The sequence below is a fragment of the Spea bombifrons genome, chromosome 7 (genome assembly GCF_027358695.1).
Source record: "Spea bombifrons isolate aSpeBom1 chromosome 7, aSpeBom1.2.pri, whole genome shotgun sequence".
Taxonomy (NCBI): Eukaryota; Metazoa; Chordata; class Amphibia; order Anura; family Pelobatidae; genus Spea; species Spea bombifrons.
The window spans coordinates 8,601,500-8,621,108 of NC_071093.1; the positions used below are offsets into that span (position 1 = coordinate 8,601,500).

The 19,609-nt window shown below is 41.0% G+C and overlaps 2 protein-coding genes across 5 annotated transcripts in view; one reads left to right on the forward strand and one right to left on the reverse strand.

Moving 5' to 3' along the window:
- The first annotated feature begins 861 nt into the window (after positions 1–861).
- On the forward strand, positions 862–11,962 carry MARCHF7 (membrane associated ring-CH-type finger 7). Of its 4 annotated transcripts, none has more exons than XM_053471047.1 (11): positions 862–949; positions 5,263–5,429; positions 6,693–6,845; positions 7,244–7,430; positions 7,722–7,877; positions 8,354–9,437; positions 9,608–9,777; positions 10,080–10,189; positions 10,643–10,756; positions 10,854–10,902; positions 11,109–11,962. In XM_053471047.1, exons 2-11 carry the CDS (start codon positions 5,271–5,273, stop codon positions 11,141–11,143), a joined length of 2,217 nt encoding a protein of 738 aa, XP_053327022.1. In that variant the 5' UTR covers positions 862–949; positions 5,263–5,270; the 3' UTR covers positions 11,144–11,962. The 4 variants fall into 4 exon arrangements, with proteins under 4 accessions (XP_053327022.1, XP_053327025.1, XP_053327023.1 ...); XM_053471050.1 differs by having other exon boundaries at positions 10,643–10,750; XM_053471048.1 differs by having other exon boundaries at positions 920–1,025.
- A 705-nt stretch (positions 11,963–12,667) lies between these two features.
- LY75 (lymphocyte antigen 75) overlaps positions 12,668–19,609 on the reverse strand; it is a 30,151-nt gene continuing 23,209 nt past the window's right edge. The window contains exons 35-40 of the mRNA XM_053471230.1: positions 17,909–18,037; positions 15,698–15,805; positions 14,558–14,680; positions 13,658–13,834; positions 13,116–13,142; positions 12,668–12,913 (exon numbers count right to left, since the gene is read on the reverse strand). Of these exons, the coding sequence (XP_053327205.1) occupies positions 12,726–12,913; positions 13,116–13,142; positions 13,658–13,834; positions 14,558–14,680; positions 15,698–15,805; positions 17,909–18,037 (752 nt within the window). The 3' untranslated portion in view covers positions 12,668–12,725. The remainder of the gene's footprint in view (positions 12,914–13,115; positions 13,143–13,657; positions 13,835–14,557; positions 14,681–15,697; positions 15,806–17,908; positions 18,038–19,609) is intronic.

Sequence of the window (19,609 nt, forward strand, 5' to 3'; positions counted from 1 at the left end):
GCATTGATGGCGGCTCATGACATCACAACGTGCTCCACCCACATTGCATCTTGGTGCTGCCTAGCATCGCAAAACAACCATTGCTTGCTCATCTCCTCATATACTACTTCTTATGTCCTGTCTACCCATTTTACAACGCTATGGAATATGATGGCGTTACAGGAAACAATAATATTTGCGCATGCACTTCTGGTACAGCGAGACAAGCGGCCTATATTTGGGACAGATGGTAAATATAGTCAACTGACTGGATTTATAAAATCAGGCGGCACAGTTTTTAGGGACATCTTTAAGTATTTTTAGCAAATTTAGTCCAATTATCGTATTTAATGGAGCTAATTTTACTGGAATTGAGTTGGAAAAATCAAGATACTATTATAATGTACCTTGTCATTATAATAAATAGAGGGGCTTCCCGTGACATAATTTTTGGCGAGAGCAAAAAAAATCGAATCAAGGGACTGTCCCCTGAAAACAGAGTCACCATAAAATGTAGGCATGTAGAATGTATATGTTTTTGAAATGCGCTAACAATACTAATTTTTTAAATAATTGGACTTTACATGGCATTAAATGATTCACTCAATATAATATGTTTTTCCCCTCATAACGTAACAATGAAAATATTGACAGTCCCTCCATAGCCCAACAGGATTTCGTTTATCTTGTCAATAAGCGCATTTCTCTCACTCCCTATCCCCATATCCGTTTTAATGTCTTAACACAGCTCAGCACCACACCCACACTGTTGCCCACACCAAAAATGGCGCATCGGACATGACTCCAGATCCTCGCGTCTTGAGCTCGAGACGGAGAGGAATGCGACGGGGCTGCGCCCGGCTGAGTCAGCTGACCGGCGTGTAGGGGCCCGTATAGAATAAAACTAGACGCCATATTTGTTTTTTTTTATTACGGGATTTGGAAGGCCGAGAGGGACAGTGCTGAGAAGGTGAGGAGCTGAACGTGGCCCGCATGCTGATAAGACTGCTTGACGATACCGTCTATATAACGATCTGTGTCCTTGGGTGAGGACCCGGCATGCTTTGCGGCTGATGTGCCGCATAAGTTAGTGTTGTTTATGGGGGGCCTACACCCCAGTACTCTGCCTTCTTTCCTGGGGCGTTTGCAGTAGCTTGTGACACTTGTGTGGGATAAGTTTGACTGTCACTGGTCCTTTTGTATTAAGTAATACATTATGAAGTAATAATAATGCAGTATTTGGTACAATTTGTCATCAAATGACAAAAAGGGGTCTATGGCTGCCCAGGTGTCAGTTACCAGCTGGTGCGATTTACTGCACTCTGGCTGTTTGTGTAAATCTCATATAACCCTCACTGTCCAGCCCTAGTAGCTGCTGTGTGATGGGGGTTGTAGTCCTAATCTAACCCTTCTGGAATGTGATGGGTTTTTTTATGCTGTCAGGGGGTATGTTGGTTTTATAAATGGAATCATGGGAGTTGTAGTTCTTCTGCCTGTGGGTGCTAATCCAGCTGTTTCTGGATGGGGGTAAAGCCGCCATGAGGTTGGGTTTTAGGTTTGTTTTCTGAAGAGGAAGAGATCAAATGTCCAAAGGGAAAAAAAAAAAATCCTGTTTGTGCGCCTGCTCGCTCCGGGAAGCTGTTTATATTTAACTCACCGCCCCATTCCTGGAGATCCTGTCACCCTTATTTTGCTTACAGAGCCGGAGGAGACATCTCTGCCATACTGGGTAATCTTCCAGCATTAAACGGGCTCTGTTTGGCCTAAAACCAGACTTATTGTTTACCAAAACTCCAAATACCCGGCATTGTCTGGCCGGAGGGATGAGCAAAGCGAGCGAGACCCAAATCAGGTTAGACGGAAGAAAGTTAATAGGTTTGACCCGGGGGAAGAATGCCATGGCGTTCCTCTACCGCAGGTGACTAACGGCAGGGCTGTCATACCTTCTTGTTGGACGTCACTTGGACTTCAAACTACGAACGTTCACTTTCTACGTAACTGGGATCGGTTTCTTTGAGAAATGAAACTAAGGAGCGCGTCCATTATTGGCTTTGGCGGCTGATCTACGATGAGTTTTAATTGGCCTTGGTAAACGTCAGATTAATAATAATTACAGCTCTCCTTCTGTACATCTGGCAGGGTGGATATGACTCCTTTTTACTTAATTACGGGAATACTGCAAGAAAAGTATTTTTGGAGGTTACTTAGACTATAGACTGTGAAAAGAGATATATATAATATTTTTTTTCTTGATCAGGCAGACTATTATGTCTTAAGACTTCCGGACTAATTATGTGTAATAATCCCTTACGTGCTTTATGCCTTTTTTTTCTTTATTCTTAAGAAAACCGGCACGTTCTTTAATGTTTACAGACGAGGCTTCGTTTTTTGCGGTGGTTATGTATGAAATAATTGCAAAATTATAACATCTTTGAAAATCGAAGTGTTTTTTGGGGGTTCTGCTGTACATTTTGTTGAATTCCTCCCGGCTCTCTTTGCTGTGTAAGCGATGCGTTCGGCACTGCGGTGAACGTGTATGAGTTACAGGTCCGCTCAGGGCTTATGTGATGTAACCTAATTTGCTGTCCTGAAGTTCTCTCTGCTTTGGGTTGGGGACACTTTCTTCCTTTAGGCGACTGTGGCAACCATATAGACGGTTTACATGTTATCTAGGCAAGCCTATATATATATATATATATATATATATATATATATATATATATATATATATATATATATATATATATATATATATATATATATATATATATAATCTCTCTATATCTATATCCCTTTTGAGATGTTTAAAGGGGAACTGAATTTTGTGTGGTTTCTTCCTTAATCGTGTAATTTTTACATAATTTCAGATGGCTAAATCATCCCCCCCGGTAAGATCTATTAAACACTTAATTATCATAGTGCCTTGTAGTAAAATTAGGATGGCTCAGTCTTAATCACCCACCCTGACACACTGATTAATAGGTCTATGGAGGGATGGACTTCATTAGCTTAAGAAATCAGCTCGGTGTGCGATTTGGTCAGGAAATATCACCAAAAAAAAATCATGTGACTGATGACAATGGTGGCCTGCAGCGCCTGGTCTGGAGATAAAGAAAGTTGGAACAAAATGTAAAAAATGTTGGCGCTAAACCGTATTTTATTTAATACTAAAAGAAAATACTTTTGTTTCCATGGGAGATACATTTATGCTCCATGGGCACCTTTAAGGCAAGCGCGGTGTTCAGTCACATAACATAATGCTATATTGGGATTCACTGAACTGGTTGAATAGATAAATAGCTTTTTTATTTTATTTTATTTTTTTTTTGGAAAAAAGTGACAGCTCTTCCTTTTTATAGCCATATAAATGTATTATTTACAGCCAGATTCTGAGTTCAATACCTATGTGGCATCAGTATTTCCAACATGGCATGTAACATCCTCTTGGCTAAATTCTTTGGTGGAACTTAATGTGGTCTAAGACCTAAATATTTATTTCTTCATTGAAATTAATATTCTAGCCAAACCCCATCATTCACTTGGAGGACGCTTGCATTGGCATATTGAATATTCTGTTGCTGAACATAGTTTTATTTCTCTGTAGTGTCATGGCAGCCTCTTGGTAAAGTGACAGATTACGGTCCCAGATAAAGAACTATTAAAGGGGGGGGGGGTGGGGGTAAAATACTTGCCAGAGCTAGAAGCTGCGTCTGCCCTCCTTGCCGCGGTCCAACAATTCTTGCCACTGATTGGCTACTTGAATGGTAGCACTTGCCATGCATGTTCATGGGGGTCTGACCCCGCTAGCTGTGTTTACCGGGCCAGTGCTGGAGCTTTCTGCCGGTAAGTATATCATGTGTGAAGGGATGTTTTGGTGGAGACACCTCCTGCACTGTATGTGCCTGGAGATCGGGATCGGGTGAATGTGCGTAGGATATAAGATCTGTGGATGAGACCTATTTGAGGTTTACAATTGGGGTTTCTCGTAACAGACATGGCTGTAGATGTTGTGCTTGTTGACGTTCATAATCCGAGAGAGTAGCTGCTTAGAGGACTCTGGGTGGCCCAATATAGCCACTTGTGGGCCGGTAACGGATCTCGGAGAGCTGCAGCATGTTCTGCGTGGGGTAAGATGAAACGGACCTGAAGCATTTTAGAATCTGCTTTGGGTCATGTGGCTTACGTACTGGGACTTCTAAGTTTAGCGTCTTGATATGTAAAAGGGCTTTAAAGCCTGATATAGACTTGCGTCGGATTACCTGGGACGCTGCTAATGCTGCAGGTAGAGCATTGCCGATGCATCACAAAGGGCCGCGAGGAGCACTGAGCCGGCCCTGTATAATGCATTTACATTCACGGGATGCTGTTCAGGGGTCTCGTTGCTGCAGCTGAGGTGTAGGAAGGACGTTTGATCTCAGCCTTTATTAAATCCTATTAGTTGCTGTTGGTGGTCATATCAGTCTAGTTGCCATGCCGCTCTTCAGCATGTACTGTTATCACCATGACCGTTTTTTATGGAATCTTTCTACATTGTAGATGTGAGAGATCTCCTTTTCAGGTGCATTTAGCCTGTTGGTCTCTTAAATGTAGCTATATTTGTCGGAGTGCAGCTCGGCGTCTGACAGTCCTTCCTGGTCACCAGCTCTTTCCTCTCCTTCCTCCTGAACACGGAGGCTGCCTTTTGTCTTCCATGGAAGCAGAGGAGCCGCCACGCTGGGAGAAATAATGCAAGCCGCCTGCCAAGCGGTTAAGAATAGGTTGCTAGAGTATTGGGAGTGATCCGCAATGTGCTTTGGCTAGCGGTTCTATCGGTGTTTGCGTTATACAGCGGTCGCACTATGGCATGCCTCCAAACTTCCCCGTGGGACAGCCCCAAGTTTTCTTGCTGCTCTGCCTCTGTCCGCTTTTTGTGGATGGCGGTAGAGCTTGGCGGGATTCTGGGGCCACGGTGTCTCAGCCCCTATTTCATTGTCTGCTGTCTGGAGAATGCATGCTGCGCATGGACAGTAGTGCTGCGTGTTTGATCGGCGCTCTGACCTCCGAAGCGCCTCACCCTGCATCCCAAATCGCCGGTAGGTAGAAGTTGGAAGGCGTTGATGTGACTGCTGCAGGTGATTTGAAACTAATGAAATTTTAACCGTCCAGGACATGCTAAGATGATCTCAAACCCCAAGTAGCATGGCGCGCTGCCTCTTATACACAGAAGTTCTATATTCTTGCTCGAGGATCGTAAGACGTTCTTTGAAGGGTGCCAGGGATTTACTTTTTCTTCCCTGTATTTAGGTTTGAAAATGGAGCCAAAGCCATCGAGGTTACCACGAAGAATAACCGTTCAGCCTTCCACCACATCTTCCTTAAGTGCAACCACGGTGAGAAGCAACCGGCTGGGTGGCCACAGTGAAACGTATCGCACGAGAGAGAGCTCACTGAGACACGACCTGGATTTTCAGGTAATCCTTCATAACGGTTTTAAGCTTTTTGTAAATACGAAAAGCTTTATTCACGTATAAAAAAAAAAAAAAAAAAAAGGGTTTATTAATGCATATTGGAGCGTGTTTTGCTGTGTTAGACATAAGGGAGACTTCTGTTTCCTCTTTCACTTGCCTGCTAGTCCTGAAGCATTAAACACACAAACAATCCAATGCATGTGGACTGGGCTGTTCCTTTAAAATTTAATTTTTAAGTGTTGAGAGATGCTTTGATGTTCCCAACCAGCCCTGTCTATGTGCAGAGACTCTTTCAGAGTATTTCACCATTTCTGTGGTCCAAGCTTGGTGTAGGGTTCCTAGCAGGCTCTGTCTTCTGATCTGGTGTGAAACAGTTTCTTTGCTGCAGTAACAGTACGAGAGGTTTGCTCATGATGATGGCTGCTTCTGCGCCGATTAAGTCATAGCGTCCAGTCTTTTGAGTCCGCAGCTGTGCACCTTATTGTAAAATCGAATGATCTATGACCTTGGCTTGCTCTTCCATCGCGTGGGGAGAAGGGTCTTGTAAAGTGGGTTGTGCTCAAGTTATACTCTCGCAATTGAAGCAGCGATAATGTATTTGGATTACTTTTTTGGAAACAGCAGACAGAGGAACTGACAAAGGCGCTTTAATGTCATTTAGTAATATAGCACTAAGTTTGTGGCCCTCCACAGGCTCCAAAAGGATGAATTGGTTTCTGCCTCAGTGTGGATCATTTAAAACTTCAGCTGTACTGAAAGATACCAATTCATGCCATTAAGGCACTGTCAGGATCAAGCTTTCAATCTCGTCGTGTCTTCTGGCAGCCAAGGTAAGACTTCAGCTGAAATCCTAACTTTTGTTTCCCCCCCAATCCCCCCCAAAAGTGCTTCCTGAAATTAGCTTTGATAACTGGCCTAATTGTAAGTCAGATGCCAGACTTGCGTGTATGTGTGCTTTGTTTTTTTTGTAAATATCAGAAAAACAAAACGTGCTATTGTCGTGAGGTCTATATTCTTTGTTTATGGAGCTTGGGAATGATCAGTCTCTTATCGTTACACTCTTAAAGCCGTGATGTATTTCCGATCACGGTCATGGCCAGTGGAAGGGAACGTGAAAATGACCTCTTAGGCACTAAATATGGTTTCCTGGTGGAAATAACAACCGTATCACTTTTCTCCTTTTGTAGGCTCACCTTTAAATAAAAACGACTGAACGCTGTAAAACAATGGATATCCAGGCACTTATTCCAATGTTTTATTATTTAGGATTCTAGTGGGCTGCATACATCCAGCAGAGACTGGACTAGACAGAGGGACAGCCTTGAGCCTTCCTGGAAGAGTACTTCTCCCTCTTATCAACGTTGCTCAGGAACATATGATCGCTCCTTGCCTGGGAGTATAGGAAGCAGAAGCCGTATTGTAAGTTGGAACTGACCTTTCCCCTCTTTACTTTACTCTTGGCGAGTTCTCTGCAGCAAGTTATTAAGCCATACATCAGTTTTGTAACAAGGTTATCGGTGCGCAATGAAAGCTTACATTTTCAAAAACGCTACCATTGTCAGAATTGGGCTGTCACTCCATTCTGGCTGCAAACAGTGTCCCATGTCATAAGTGTTTTACTAAGGGTAACCATGAAATGTCAAGCTGTGTATTACTATATACATATCTTGCCACGTGACCTAAAAAGTGACTGGTGAGACGTTTTTTTGAAAAGTGCCTTTGCCATTGTTTGCTAGGTTGATAAGACACCTGGATCCCTTCTAGACATAACCTCCATTGGTCCAGTATCTGGTGACTGACACCTTTTTTTCTTCTAGTCCGCAGTATCTTCACCTTCTCAGCCGTCTTGGTATGATCCATTGGAGAGAGGGCAGAGCTCGTATACTGGATTGCACAGCCAGCAGCAGGATTGGGATTCTAAGAGACCAAAACTTTCTTACTCTGGCTATTCTTCTTCTCTTTCTGGAATCAGAAGTACTAATAGTAGCTTCAGTTCTACACAGGGTATACAGTTATTCTTCTTCCTTTAAGTTTGACTCTAGAAGTTATCTGCAAGAACTCCTGCATACTACATATTAAAGTTGAGTTGCTTTTACTTTGATAAAATGCTGCAACTGAGATGACAACCATCAATGTAAAGTAAGCATTAACAGCTTAAAATTATAAAACCTAGACTGACGTAATGACAGACTTCCTTGAGTAGTGACCTCACAATGCCTTTAGCACGGTGATGTATGAAGCATAGGCTTAACAGATGGTTCTTGTTTGTTTTCCCCTCCCCGGTGCTGTTCTCAGATTCAACAAGCAGGTATGGGCGCTTTCCTAGAACCTCAGCCATGATACGTGGATCCGCCGCACCAGATGTCACCAGAGACAGGGAAAGGAGAACAGAGCCATCAGTGCCCAGTCTTGTGGATTACAGGCATAGAAATGGGGACGGGACACCCTCATGTGAGTATCTGAAATAGTGTCTGCTTTTTGTGATCTGAAATGTGTGAAATGGCATTGATTGTATAATCTTTAAATACACTACAGTCATAATATGCTCTTTAGGTAGTCACTTTATGCTTTCATGGAGTTTCCCTCGCAAATGGTGTCTACATGGCTCTGCATTTTTTGGGGGTAATTCGGCAGAATTGGTGCCAATACTCTAACTTATAACAAGTTTGTAATTATTGGCATTGCACTTTTTTCCACCAACAGCAGTTAATACAAAATATAGCTTAATTGTGTGGTTACTGATACAAAAGCATCCATGATAGTTCAAAAAACAAAATACTTTGTTTCTGAAGGATTAATCGCATGAAAACCATAAGCTTAACAAATAGAACCTTAATTGCACTAGTGTTTCAGCACACTTAGCATCTAGAACATTGAGCACGGTTTGTGTAGTTTAAAGTTTGTATTTTTGGTCTCCCACGCTACAGATCTTCAGGATAGAGTTTCATCGTATGCACAGGGTGCAAGACCAAAAGAGAATTCCTTAAGCACAGCACAACTTAACACATCCTCCGTCAGCCGCCAGTTGCCTTCTCAGCATAGTTCCTCCTTGCTCAGCAGAGACGTGAGCAGAGGCTCTAGAGCAGTTCCCTCTAGAGAACCTCCAAGGGACGTACAGTCTGACTTCCGCCGCTTCTCTAGTAGAAATGACAGCCCTTCGGTGTACACATCAGGACGCGCTTCACCCCCTCATAGATCTGCAACTGAGCAGCCTACGGATACAGATGGCAGGCGTACAACTAGGCACTTGCTGTCTCGCCTTGCTTCTAGTATGTCGTCCACATTCTTCCCTAGAAGATCAAGCCAAGAATCTTTGAATGGAAGAACACAAGACAGCGAAGATGCTCAACCTAGTGTCTATAATCCGTCTCCACCTAATGATGCTGTCTCTCCCACTGCTGATCTGCCAGAAAACAGAGCTTCTGACCAATCTCAGGGATTTGCGTTTCTCAGAAGGCGGAGGTGGGGTTTGTCCTCTATCTCTCCAAATCACAGTTCGGATTCTGACGCCGAGAGCTATCGTTCTGAAGATTCTGAAACCAGGACTTCTGGATCGTGGCTGCCGTCATCCATTAGGAATAGGTGTACACCACTCTTTTCGAGGAGGAGACGGGAAGGAAGGGACGAAACTGCCAGAGCATCATCTACCTCGGACACTAACAGATCCCACAATCCCTTCAGAAGTGCATCTCGAGAAGAGCCAGCTCCAGAAGCACAAACAAATTCTCGTGGAACTTCTGCAGACTCCTCGCACACTCCTGCAAGTAGTCCCTCATCTAGCGCCACCTTAGCAGATTCCCTCTTTAGTAGGAGAAATTCTGGAATTTCAGGCATGCTTCCTAGCTCGTTTTTACATTTCTCGATGCCTGCCGCGCTTGGTAATGCCTTACCAGACAATGTCATGATAACAGTAGATATCGTTCCCTCGGGCAGAGCAAATGAGGGACAAGAACATGAAAAACCTCAAAACTCTTCAAGAGATCCGGAGAAACTAAAGAAAATACAAGAAAGGTAGGTTTTAAATGTCTTATTCTGTAAGGGTTTAGCGGTTTACTGCGATCATTAAAATGTTAGCGTGTCTGGCATCCAAAGAAATGACCTGGCAGTCTGATCAGTACGGTTTTCTATCTTAATGCCAGCAAATTATCGCGTTAATATGATTCTTTTCCCTTCTATATCAGTCTTCTCCTGGAAGATTCCGAAGAGGAAGAAGGAGACTTGTGTAGAATTTGCCAGACTGGCGTGTCGACACCAAGCAATCCTTTCATCGAGCCTTGCAAGTGTTCTGGGAGTCTGCAGTATGTCCACCAGGACTGTATGAAGAAATGGCTGCATGCTAAAATAAATTCTGGTAAGTCCCGCTCACAGTGCCGCCTACAGACTTCATTAACATCATAATACAGTATTTTTCTGGATGTCTACACATTTCTAAATGTTTCATGTTTTAGAACAATTCAGAACAGACCTCATACTAGCATTACAAATGCAAGAGCACCTCCATGTCTTATTACTGTATGCCCTTTTTGCTTCAAGTTGCTAATTCTATCTGGATTTATTCATAAAATCTATTTTCTAGTGGAAGTTGTTTGCTGATAAAGCACTCGTCAGCTTTTTTCTCGGTACAGTAACTTTCGTTTTGTCACTTCTTTAAAGGATCTAATCTGGAATCGATTACGACATGCGAATTGTGCAAAGAGAAATTGGAGCTTAATTTGGAAGATTTTGACCTTCAAGAACTCTACAGGTCTCATGCAAACGAGAGAGTGAGTACCTGTGTAGCAGAATATATTTCTTACATCAAAGACAAAATGCCATCTCTGTATACCAAAAAAGTTGCCTACTCCAATGCATGTGTGATTAAGATACCCAAACATTATCAAGTTTGTTAAAATGTACAATTTTTGTTTTGCTGTAGGAAAAAAAAAATCCACTTTGTATTGGCAGGATTATATTATACATGACAAGGCCTCTTACATGCTCTTGCTGTCAGGTGTTGCGTGGAAGCCATAGAATTTCATTGCTAGTGATTCCCACTCCAGCTCTTGTCTGCTAAACCATCTCATTGTAACGGCCTTGAGAAACGCAGTTAAAGTTGGGTGTTTTGGAATCCCTGTGAATTTCATTCAGTACCACGTCAAAACTGCTATACAGAGTATTTTCAGATGCATTTTTATTTTATTCTTAATCTGCTTCAATTTTTTTGTATCTTTCTGCAGGCTGAATATGAGTTTATCAGCTCCGGCCTTTACTTGGTTGTCTTACTTCACTTGTGCGAGCAGCGTTTCTCGGACATGCTGGGAGCTGCAAATGAAGCTAGCACTAGGGTTAGAGTGAGTGAATGCTTTACAGATGTATGTGTTTTTTGCCTAAATTATCAACTATGAGGAAACATAAATTTACTCTTTAATTTTTTTTTTTTTTTTATAGTTTATAAATCTTGCCAGGACACTTCAGGCACACATGGAAGACCTTGACAGTAAGTATTTTTTTTTTGTTTTGTAGTCCTTTGCAGCAGGAGATGTTAATGGTAAAAATTGCACTTAGGATGTTGAAAAACCTGCACATAAATTGGTCTCGCGCGTAAAGTGATGAAAAATGCCAGACCTGTTTTCCTATATACTACTGATGAACCTATGCTATCGCTCCTACGGGTCATTGTACAGTGACATATCTTTCTTGCAGCTTCAGAAGATGATTCCGAAGACGAGAGAGTGTGAAACGCTGACCTAGCCAAGTGAGCGTTACCTGGAACTCAATGACTCCGTCACAGGATTAAAGTTTTTGGGAACCTTTTGAGATTTATTTGAATTTCTTTCTTTCTTTATTTGGTTTGTGTCAGTAACTGAGCGCGCCTCTCTCTTCACTGGTTGCATTTGAGAATATCAAGCGCTCTGTAAACAAAAATACACCCCCCCCACCCCCCAGTTGTCAAAGTGGTTGGGCTGTTTTTGGGAGGAGGGGATATAAAATGTAATGTCCATGATATGCCTTTTTTGTTTAAAAAAAAAATTAACTTAATGTGCTTATTTCCTGTTTGTTTCCTATAAATGTTGTCCATCTTAAATATTTATCCTGATTCCTTCTCTTAGGAAGAACAGACTGCTTTTTTTTTGTCTGAATTTCAGTTTAAATGCAGTGAACAAATTGCTTTCATTTATTGTTTAAAAAAAAAAATAATTCTGCCTTAATTTCTTTTTGCCCTGAGTGTTCTACTGTTCAGTATGAGGGTTTTTGTACCATTATAGTTAGCTGCAAGATATCAATCCAACATATACTAATGTCATATGGCAATACAAATTTTACGCATTTTCTTCCTTTATCTGAGACTTTTTTTCTCTAATTTTTGTATTTTACGAAACTTATTGAGTAGCACATTTTACAATCTGTGTAATACTTGTATATTTGAAGAGATGCAATTTGACGTTTTAATCTCCTGTAACTGCCGAAATATAAAGCCCCGTATAGTAATGTTGAACACTGACATATCTGTTTTAGTTGTACAATGGAAATAATAAAGATGTGTTGATTGATGTAAATCGTGTCATGTAGTCCCACTTGTCCTTTTTAGTTGAAGGAGCAGAAAACCGCTTGTTTCCCACGGTAAGGCACGTCCCCGATAAACGGGCAGGAATTCCGTGTATCCTTGTCCCCAAAACAAACTAAGCGATAGGAATAAAATAAGCATTTTATTTATACATAACAGGCAGATTCTGTAGCACTATTACATGCAGGGGAAGATTGGAAATTAACAATAACTTAATGTGCACTTTGTATAAAGTCAGTTCAAGACAGATGCCGTCAGCGAAGAGGACCCACAACTAAATGTATTCTAAGTACCGCCAGAAAAAATGACAAGGATGCTGCAATACATACATTGGTACAAAACTCCTACCCCCCCCCATAAAAAAACCGCCCATGGACCTTATGAGTTACATTCTGGTTCTGCCCCTGTTTCAGTTGCCAAAATGGGGCCCTGTTACATCTGATTGGCTTGTTTGAAAATTCTCAGACTGCAGGACCGTGTTTTGCAAAGCAAAATTAGGGTCTCGTGCTTGCTTAATGGGTGACTTTTCTTCACATGCTGCCCAATGACTTACTAAAACATTATGCAACAAAAGCCTTCGTGAAATGTCATTTTCCGGTTAGTGGTACTTAACATACAGAATAGTAACTATAATTTTATAACTGCAGGTGTATTATGGACTGCTGATCAGGTTTTTTTTTGTTTTTTTTTTTTAGTTGATTCAAACAGATGTATAAACTTATTACTCCTAATGAACAAGGTATATTTGGTGAATTTCAAGTAGAATCTTCTTCCATGGTATCTACTAATCCAATCTCATCCCTGTAAGGGTTAACTTGAGATGCCAAGGGCAGGTTTCTAATGGTAGAGAGGACCCTCCTCTTGTACAATATGATAATGATTGAAATAGTTGGCACGAGGAGAATAATGGAAGCAATCAATCCGATCAATAAAGCGCTTTGATCTGGGGAAGAAAAATCAGATAATTACAAAAAATGGTTAACTGACTTTCAAAGAAAATCGGTCTCAAAGGAGCCGCTTGCTGTTGTGAAAACACCACTGCTTGTAAAGACCCGGGGTGAATGTCATGGCCCAAGACTGTCCAAAGACAAAATTCTATGGTTACTTGAATTAACAGAAATAAGTTTGTAGAAGTAGAAACTTACCTGTCTGCTGCTTCTCTTTCTGTTTATCTGCAATAAAGTTTTACAGATTTCAAAAGGCAGTCATATCAACTTGCAATTTACCAATTATTGCAGTATTAATGTAGATTAGTCAGTGACTAATGTGTATCAATGGTACAGTTTGGTGTCCTTTGAACGTTTATTTTTTCCCCAAGTCCATGTTTTTATTTTAGGGATCCTTAGGTGCAGCTCTCGTAATTTCAATTTAATTTTATGTCATTTTGTTCCCCTTAAGGCGCCTGTATATGGTTACATCTGCTTACAAAAGCTTTTCACGCCAACACTTCACATGCTCCTAAACTCATTCCCCATTATGAAAACCATGATCCAACTCAGATGTGCCGGAACACAAGTGCTCCGTATTACCTCCCTACCTGTGTCTAACCACAAAATAAAAAGATTAATATCCAGCACCCTCTGAATCTGCAATCAATACCCGCTCTCTAGAACATAGATTAAGAAGATCTACAATCATGATCAATTACTCTTAAACCCATGTTAATTGTGTGACGACGGGCACATACTTGCTTTGGTTTTACACAGCGTCCCAATTTCAACAAAATTGTCGCAGCTAATCAGATCCCACAGCCCAGAGAACGTGTTCATTTTGACGCAGGAGATTAAATTCTTGTCCGTTTCATCGGCTTCTCTCCAGTTTTTAAAAGTCACTTCAGATTTGTCGTACCATTTAAGAGAGTCATCTGCCAAGAAAACAACGAAATGTGGGGTATGTCTCGTCCATAGCATGTCTTACCTACACCTTTTACTCCTAGGGGTCCCCTGCCCGTCTGACAATATAAATGTATTTGCAATTTGCTTGGAACAAAAAGCACAAAGCATATTATATTGCTCTGTGTCCCTTCTTTAGAGTGTCTCAAAACAGAATGAGCTAGAAGCGCTCCCTAAATATATATATATATAGGTAGAACAGGTAATGGACATTTTGGTAATTGAATTGTTATTTATTTTGAGTTATTACATTGTATCTTTGGAGTGTGAGCGGATTCTGTAAAGTTATAACAACGAGGGGGGCATTTCTCAGGCAAAAGAACCTGTTTTTCTGGTTAGAAGACTCCATGAAGGTCCAACCTGGAGTGGAGTGTCTCCTACTGAGACTTTGCGGTGGTGGGTTACACATACTGGCGTATTCTGTCCCTTGTAACCTGTCCAATTACACTGTACCTGGTTCCACGTGTCACCAAGAGGCGAAGTACCAGCCTATGATGTCATATGCCTGTACTCAGCAGAAAAGATGGTGGCCCAGAGGTGAGTTATTGGGGAGAGGTACTGGTTGGGTTGCTATCCTGGGTCAGGCCTAGGGCAGCCAACAGCTTAAACCCCACTGGATACACGGCTCATGTTGGAGACACACAAGAGCAGACATCTCCAAATATAAAATATTGTCTATCATAGCACCAACTTACCGTCACTGTCATAGAACAAACCCAATAATATTTCCTTAGGGCCGTTCCATTCGGTCTTAAACATTTGCAATAAGAACTTGTTTTCCTCTTCTGTATTAATACTTATGATGTCAGACCCAGCAGCTGAAAAAAATACGTATTTATGTTACAGTAAGAAACTATTTACTGTTATGGGAACAGTCATGTCATGAGTTGACAACATTTAAATACGTAAAAAGAGTTAACAAATCCCAGGAGTAAATTCTATTTCAAAGGAGGCCATAATCTAAAACTAGAGGGTCAGAAGTTTAAATGGACGGTAGAGGCTAATACAGCATTTAGACAGAATTCTTTGAGGTTTTACATTAGGTAACACAAGCAGACTAGGTGGGCCAAATGGTTCTTTGCCAAATTCTATGGTTTATTTAAATCTTATTTATGGTATTATAGTGCTCTCTATTGAAAAATAATCCCTCTGTATTCTGCCTGGATCTTCTAGGGTGCCCCCCATAGAGAGGAGCCACTGCAGTCTTCAATAGAAACACAAAGTGTCCATGAAACATGTGGATTACTGTCCCCAGTTAAAAAAAGGACCCCTCCACCACCAGCCATAGGTAAGGGCAGTTTAAGTGAGAGGGGAAAAGGAAAAACATGCAGAACAAAAGGTCCTGGATGCCGAAATGGAGGACTTACTAGCTCATGAACGTGAGGTGTCCTCACACAGCCACCGGCATGCCGACAGGCAGACAAAACCAGGAGGCATCAGGTCCCACCGGCTTCATAATGCAAATTAAGCCAGATTTGAGGCCAGAGGACCAGACTTTTCTTCTCACCAGCATTCCTTTAATCCAAGCCAAAAATGCAGAGCCATGTAGACTCCAGGCAGTGCTGGCCAGAAGATGCACTCTGGCAGCTACTTGGCTCTAGTAATGAATATATTTTAAGCGAACAGCATCTAGTATTGTATTGAGATCAGTGAATGAGTTGTCATTCTAATCCCTTCAATAAAAAAGACAATGTTGCTACTTTAAAAGGGTGTAAACGATGTTACAAAGCACAGTAAGCAGGCTGGTTTTGGGTTGGTGCCACATCATCATTGATAGATTTAATGCAGATCTGTCTATTTTAGCAACAAATATTTTCTTGTTTTTTCAATGTTACCTTTACAAAGTTCTCGAGCAGGTTCTATGCTCAGTACGGCCCGGGGTGTGGCGTAAATGAATGTGTAACAGTTGTTCTGGAACTGGACCCAGATAGAAGATGGACATTCTGTGAAATAAATATACAATTCAAACATGCTTTTAAATGTTATTTCATGTTGCATACAAAAATAATATGAAAGCAGCTCATCCACAAGCAGGCAGTGCCTAAATTACCAGCCCTACGGTGAATCCCCGCTCAGATGAGGACCACATTTTTAACCTTCTGTTTGTTGTTGCCATCACATAGAAAGAAATTCATTGACATACGAGACAACCGGCACCCACAAAGTGACTCTATATCCAAAATGCTGAGCAAATTTCCTCCGCACACAGAACCTCCTAAACATCTTGTTCCTTTTTACGTTTTCTTGGAAGCTCAAGGTATCATGCTTCCATTCATTGCGGCAAGATGAGTGACAGGGCTCCATGTGGCAAAGCCAGGCTATGGTTCCTCTCTTGGGATCACATTCCTACCCATGGGCATACATGGTTCTAGAGGGATAGCCCTCTTGGTCCTCCTCATAAGAGGGGAACCCGTGAAACCTTCAAAAGAAGTTAATGGCCAAAAGGCAAACCTCTCTACAAAAAACCCAGTTGGGTCCCTGGTTGCTGGTAATGGGGGGGGGTTTGTAATACGAGTCATGGGTATGAAATGACTGTGTGATGTGGGCTCAGTTGGTAGAATATTGGGCTTTGGGCTAAATCACTAATTTTAGCTCAGCTGCTGTGATTGTGTGAAGGTATTAACACCAAACATCGTGCAGCAGATTGTATGAATATTGAGCCCCTACCAACAACTCGGCATCTTCACAAAAGTAAAGGACTCGTTAGGAACGCAAAGCAGACCATAGGCTTCAAGAGCACTAAACAAAAAAAAAAAAAGCATAGCTACATCTAAAGCATTAGATTTAATTATAATCACACTAAAGGGTATGCTATAGGTTTTTGTAAACATATCATATAAACGTCTTGTGACTATGAAAAGTGAGAGAGACAGGGAGAAAGGAAAGAGAGAAATGGTTATATAAAAAATAAAATAATGAAAAACAAGTTAATATCTAGCTGTAGCATAATTGCCATTTCCAGTTACAATAGTCATTTACAACATTAACACTGTCTGTGCTTTATTTCTGATCCATTTCATGTTATTTTAATGGACAAAATTTGCTTTTCTAAGTGACCCCAAACTTTTGTAATTATACACCGTAGTTCCTTAATCTCTTTAGCCAAGAAAAAGAACAATCCTCAAGTTCATAAGACATTCAATAAACATTTTTGTACATTTAGTGCTTTTTGGAAGTGTTATAAATATGATGCAACGCCTGAGGAACGAACGCTTCCAAGTGTAACCCATTTAGATTCACTTACGGCATTGCGCAAGCCACCAATATTTTGATAATCCTTTATTTTATTTTTTTTCTTACTTTTCTCAAATTCATTACTAAAGGGCCTTTTAGACCTGAGATGTGCGAAACGCGTTAAGCGGGTCCGGCTTTGTGTCCTTTTGCATTTTCTACTGATAATAAAAAAAATATTAATACCTTCTTCGCTGACGATGACTGATTTTGTAGTCCGTGGATTTTGAGTGCTGCTTGCTTCTTTGGAGTGTGTGCCTTTCTGGCAGGGGGGGGGGTCTGGATCTGACAATGCGGTTTGCCAAGAACTATCCGCTTTATTGGGGGAGTTGGATTTCTCTTCTGATCTGGATAAGCCAGCGTTGGCGAGTATCCGTCTCCTTGCCTAACACAGGCCTGACATTAACCGTTTGTCCATTCGTTCTGTTGAATGGCTATTTTAATGCCTTCATGTAAACCACAGGTACATTTCATAGACAAACTCGTACCCGGGGGAATGGGTTGGACGGTTTTACTCCAGGACAGTAAAAGGAAGCCTATGGCCCTGCTAAGCCAGCACAATGTTACAGGAATACCTAGAAACTCATGTACAAAGAACTCTGTACATTTTAGGTTAAAAGGCAGAAATAAGGGGCACATGACATAAAAGAGAAACACCAATATAAAACATATCCTAAAATTCTGGCACCACTTCCTGCGTTGGCTGCCGACACGCATTGTGTTTTTGCAGCCACTCGCACACGCTAACCCTGCAGGGTGGAAATATTCTACATGCTGTATGCTGATTATTCTTCCCTTCTGTTCCCAAATCTTACCATCGCTGTGAAGTCCCGGCTCTGAATGTCCAGCAGCACAAAAAGCAGCACTCCAGAGACAGAGGAGGAGGAGGACGGCCTTCATGGGACCCCCTTCTCCAGCTTCCCCACTGTTGACTCCCATAAACACTAAGAGTTTTCAGAACTCCTCAGGATCTTGGAGTTATTTTGAGAAGCGGTCATGGAATTGTTGCCGTACACGGTCGCTTTATTCCTAGTTAATTTGCAGCTTTTGTCCAAACTGATCTTGCACAATCATGACAAAAACAACACAGCTAAACTCTCAGGACTCAAAAAAAAAAGAGAGTACGTGTAGAAGGAGGGAGGGCGGACAAAACCCACACTCGTTTCTCTTTCGAAACACACATCCCAGGCAGATGCGTTCTTTTAGATCTGAAAAGGGTTAAAGCGGACTTTGGCTCCTAGATTTGAACTGGAAACAAATAATTCTCATCACATTAAGAGTCACACTGGCTATATAATCATTAGAACAGAATACAGGCTTGTGAGGCCCGGGAAAAAAAGCTTAATAACGTCCTACCCATAAAAAAGGACAAAAAAGCATCGTTCATTACTTGGCTGCAATTTAATTTATGCTACTGTCACCCACCTTTACTCTACCCCCTTATACGCGACGGTTAGAGGAGTAGCTGTGACGAGGGAGGGTAGGCATGTCTAGCTCTGGGTAGAGATGGAAGGCCTGGGAAGAAGCCAATAGTAGGTGGATACCGGGTGACGGGAAACCAAACATGGCTCCTCTGACCCGGAGCCCCACAGAATCAGCCCCCCCCAGGGACTCCTAATGAAACCTGGTAACCAGCTCTGATCATGGGGAGACACTCACTCACACTCAAGTCTCAACCTCAGCTTTCCCATACAGACTCTTAGATGGAGCCCATTGGTCAAAATACATGATAAGTCCCCATTGACGGTAGTAATAACTAAATAAAGCTCACTCTTTCAAAGACACTTTAATGGTTCAGCAAAATATATGGCAACTTTATACAGAACAATTAATCTGTTTTTTTTTTTTTTGTAAAAAAGGCACCATACTACCTTTTTTTTTGTAAAAAAGGACAATTTAATTTTTTTTCTATTTTCACAGAAATTAATATTCCAGGATAGCAACAAAGCATGAAACGTTCACGTTGGATGGTAATACTTATGATAAAACCAAGAAATCCAAAATTTAAGCAACTGCTGCCATTTACTAAAAGCAATAAAAAAACAACAAAAAAAAAAAACAGATTGAACATATGCCTCTTTTGTATGCAAATGAAACATTACAAAATATATAAAACTTCAAATTAATATTAAACAAAAAGTGGTAATGCCTAGGAGTAAAACATAAAAATTATTATTTCTTCTTATTAAGAGAATTAGAAAAAAAACCAAAACATACAGAATTTCCATGAAAACGGCTAGTAAAGAATGCAAATATTGACATCTTTTGAGCTAAAAGCATTACTCAAAGCAAAATATCTATAGTAACATATTACGGTACTATAATATATATTTTTTTACTTGTTCTCACAATCTAATTATTTTATATCAAAAGATGCGAATATCTGAATCTTGCACCAGCCATTAGTGTCATTTTTTCAAATGCTCTGTATTTTTACAATATTTTGCTCTATTTTAATAAGATTAAACAAATTTCCATTTTGTTTTTCTTTTTCACTCAAAATTATATATTTTTTT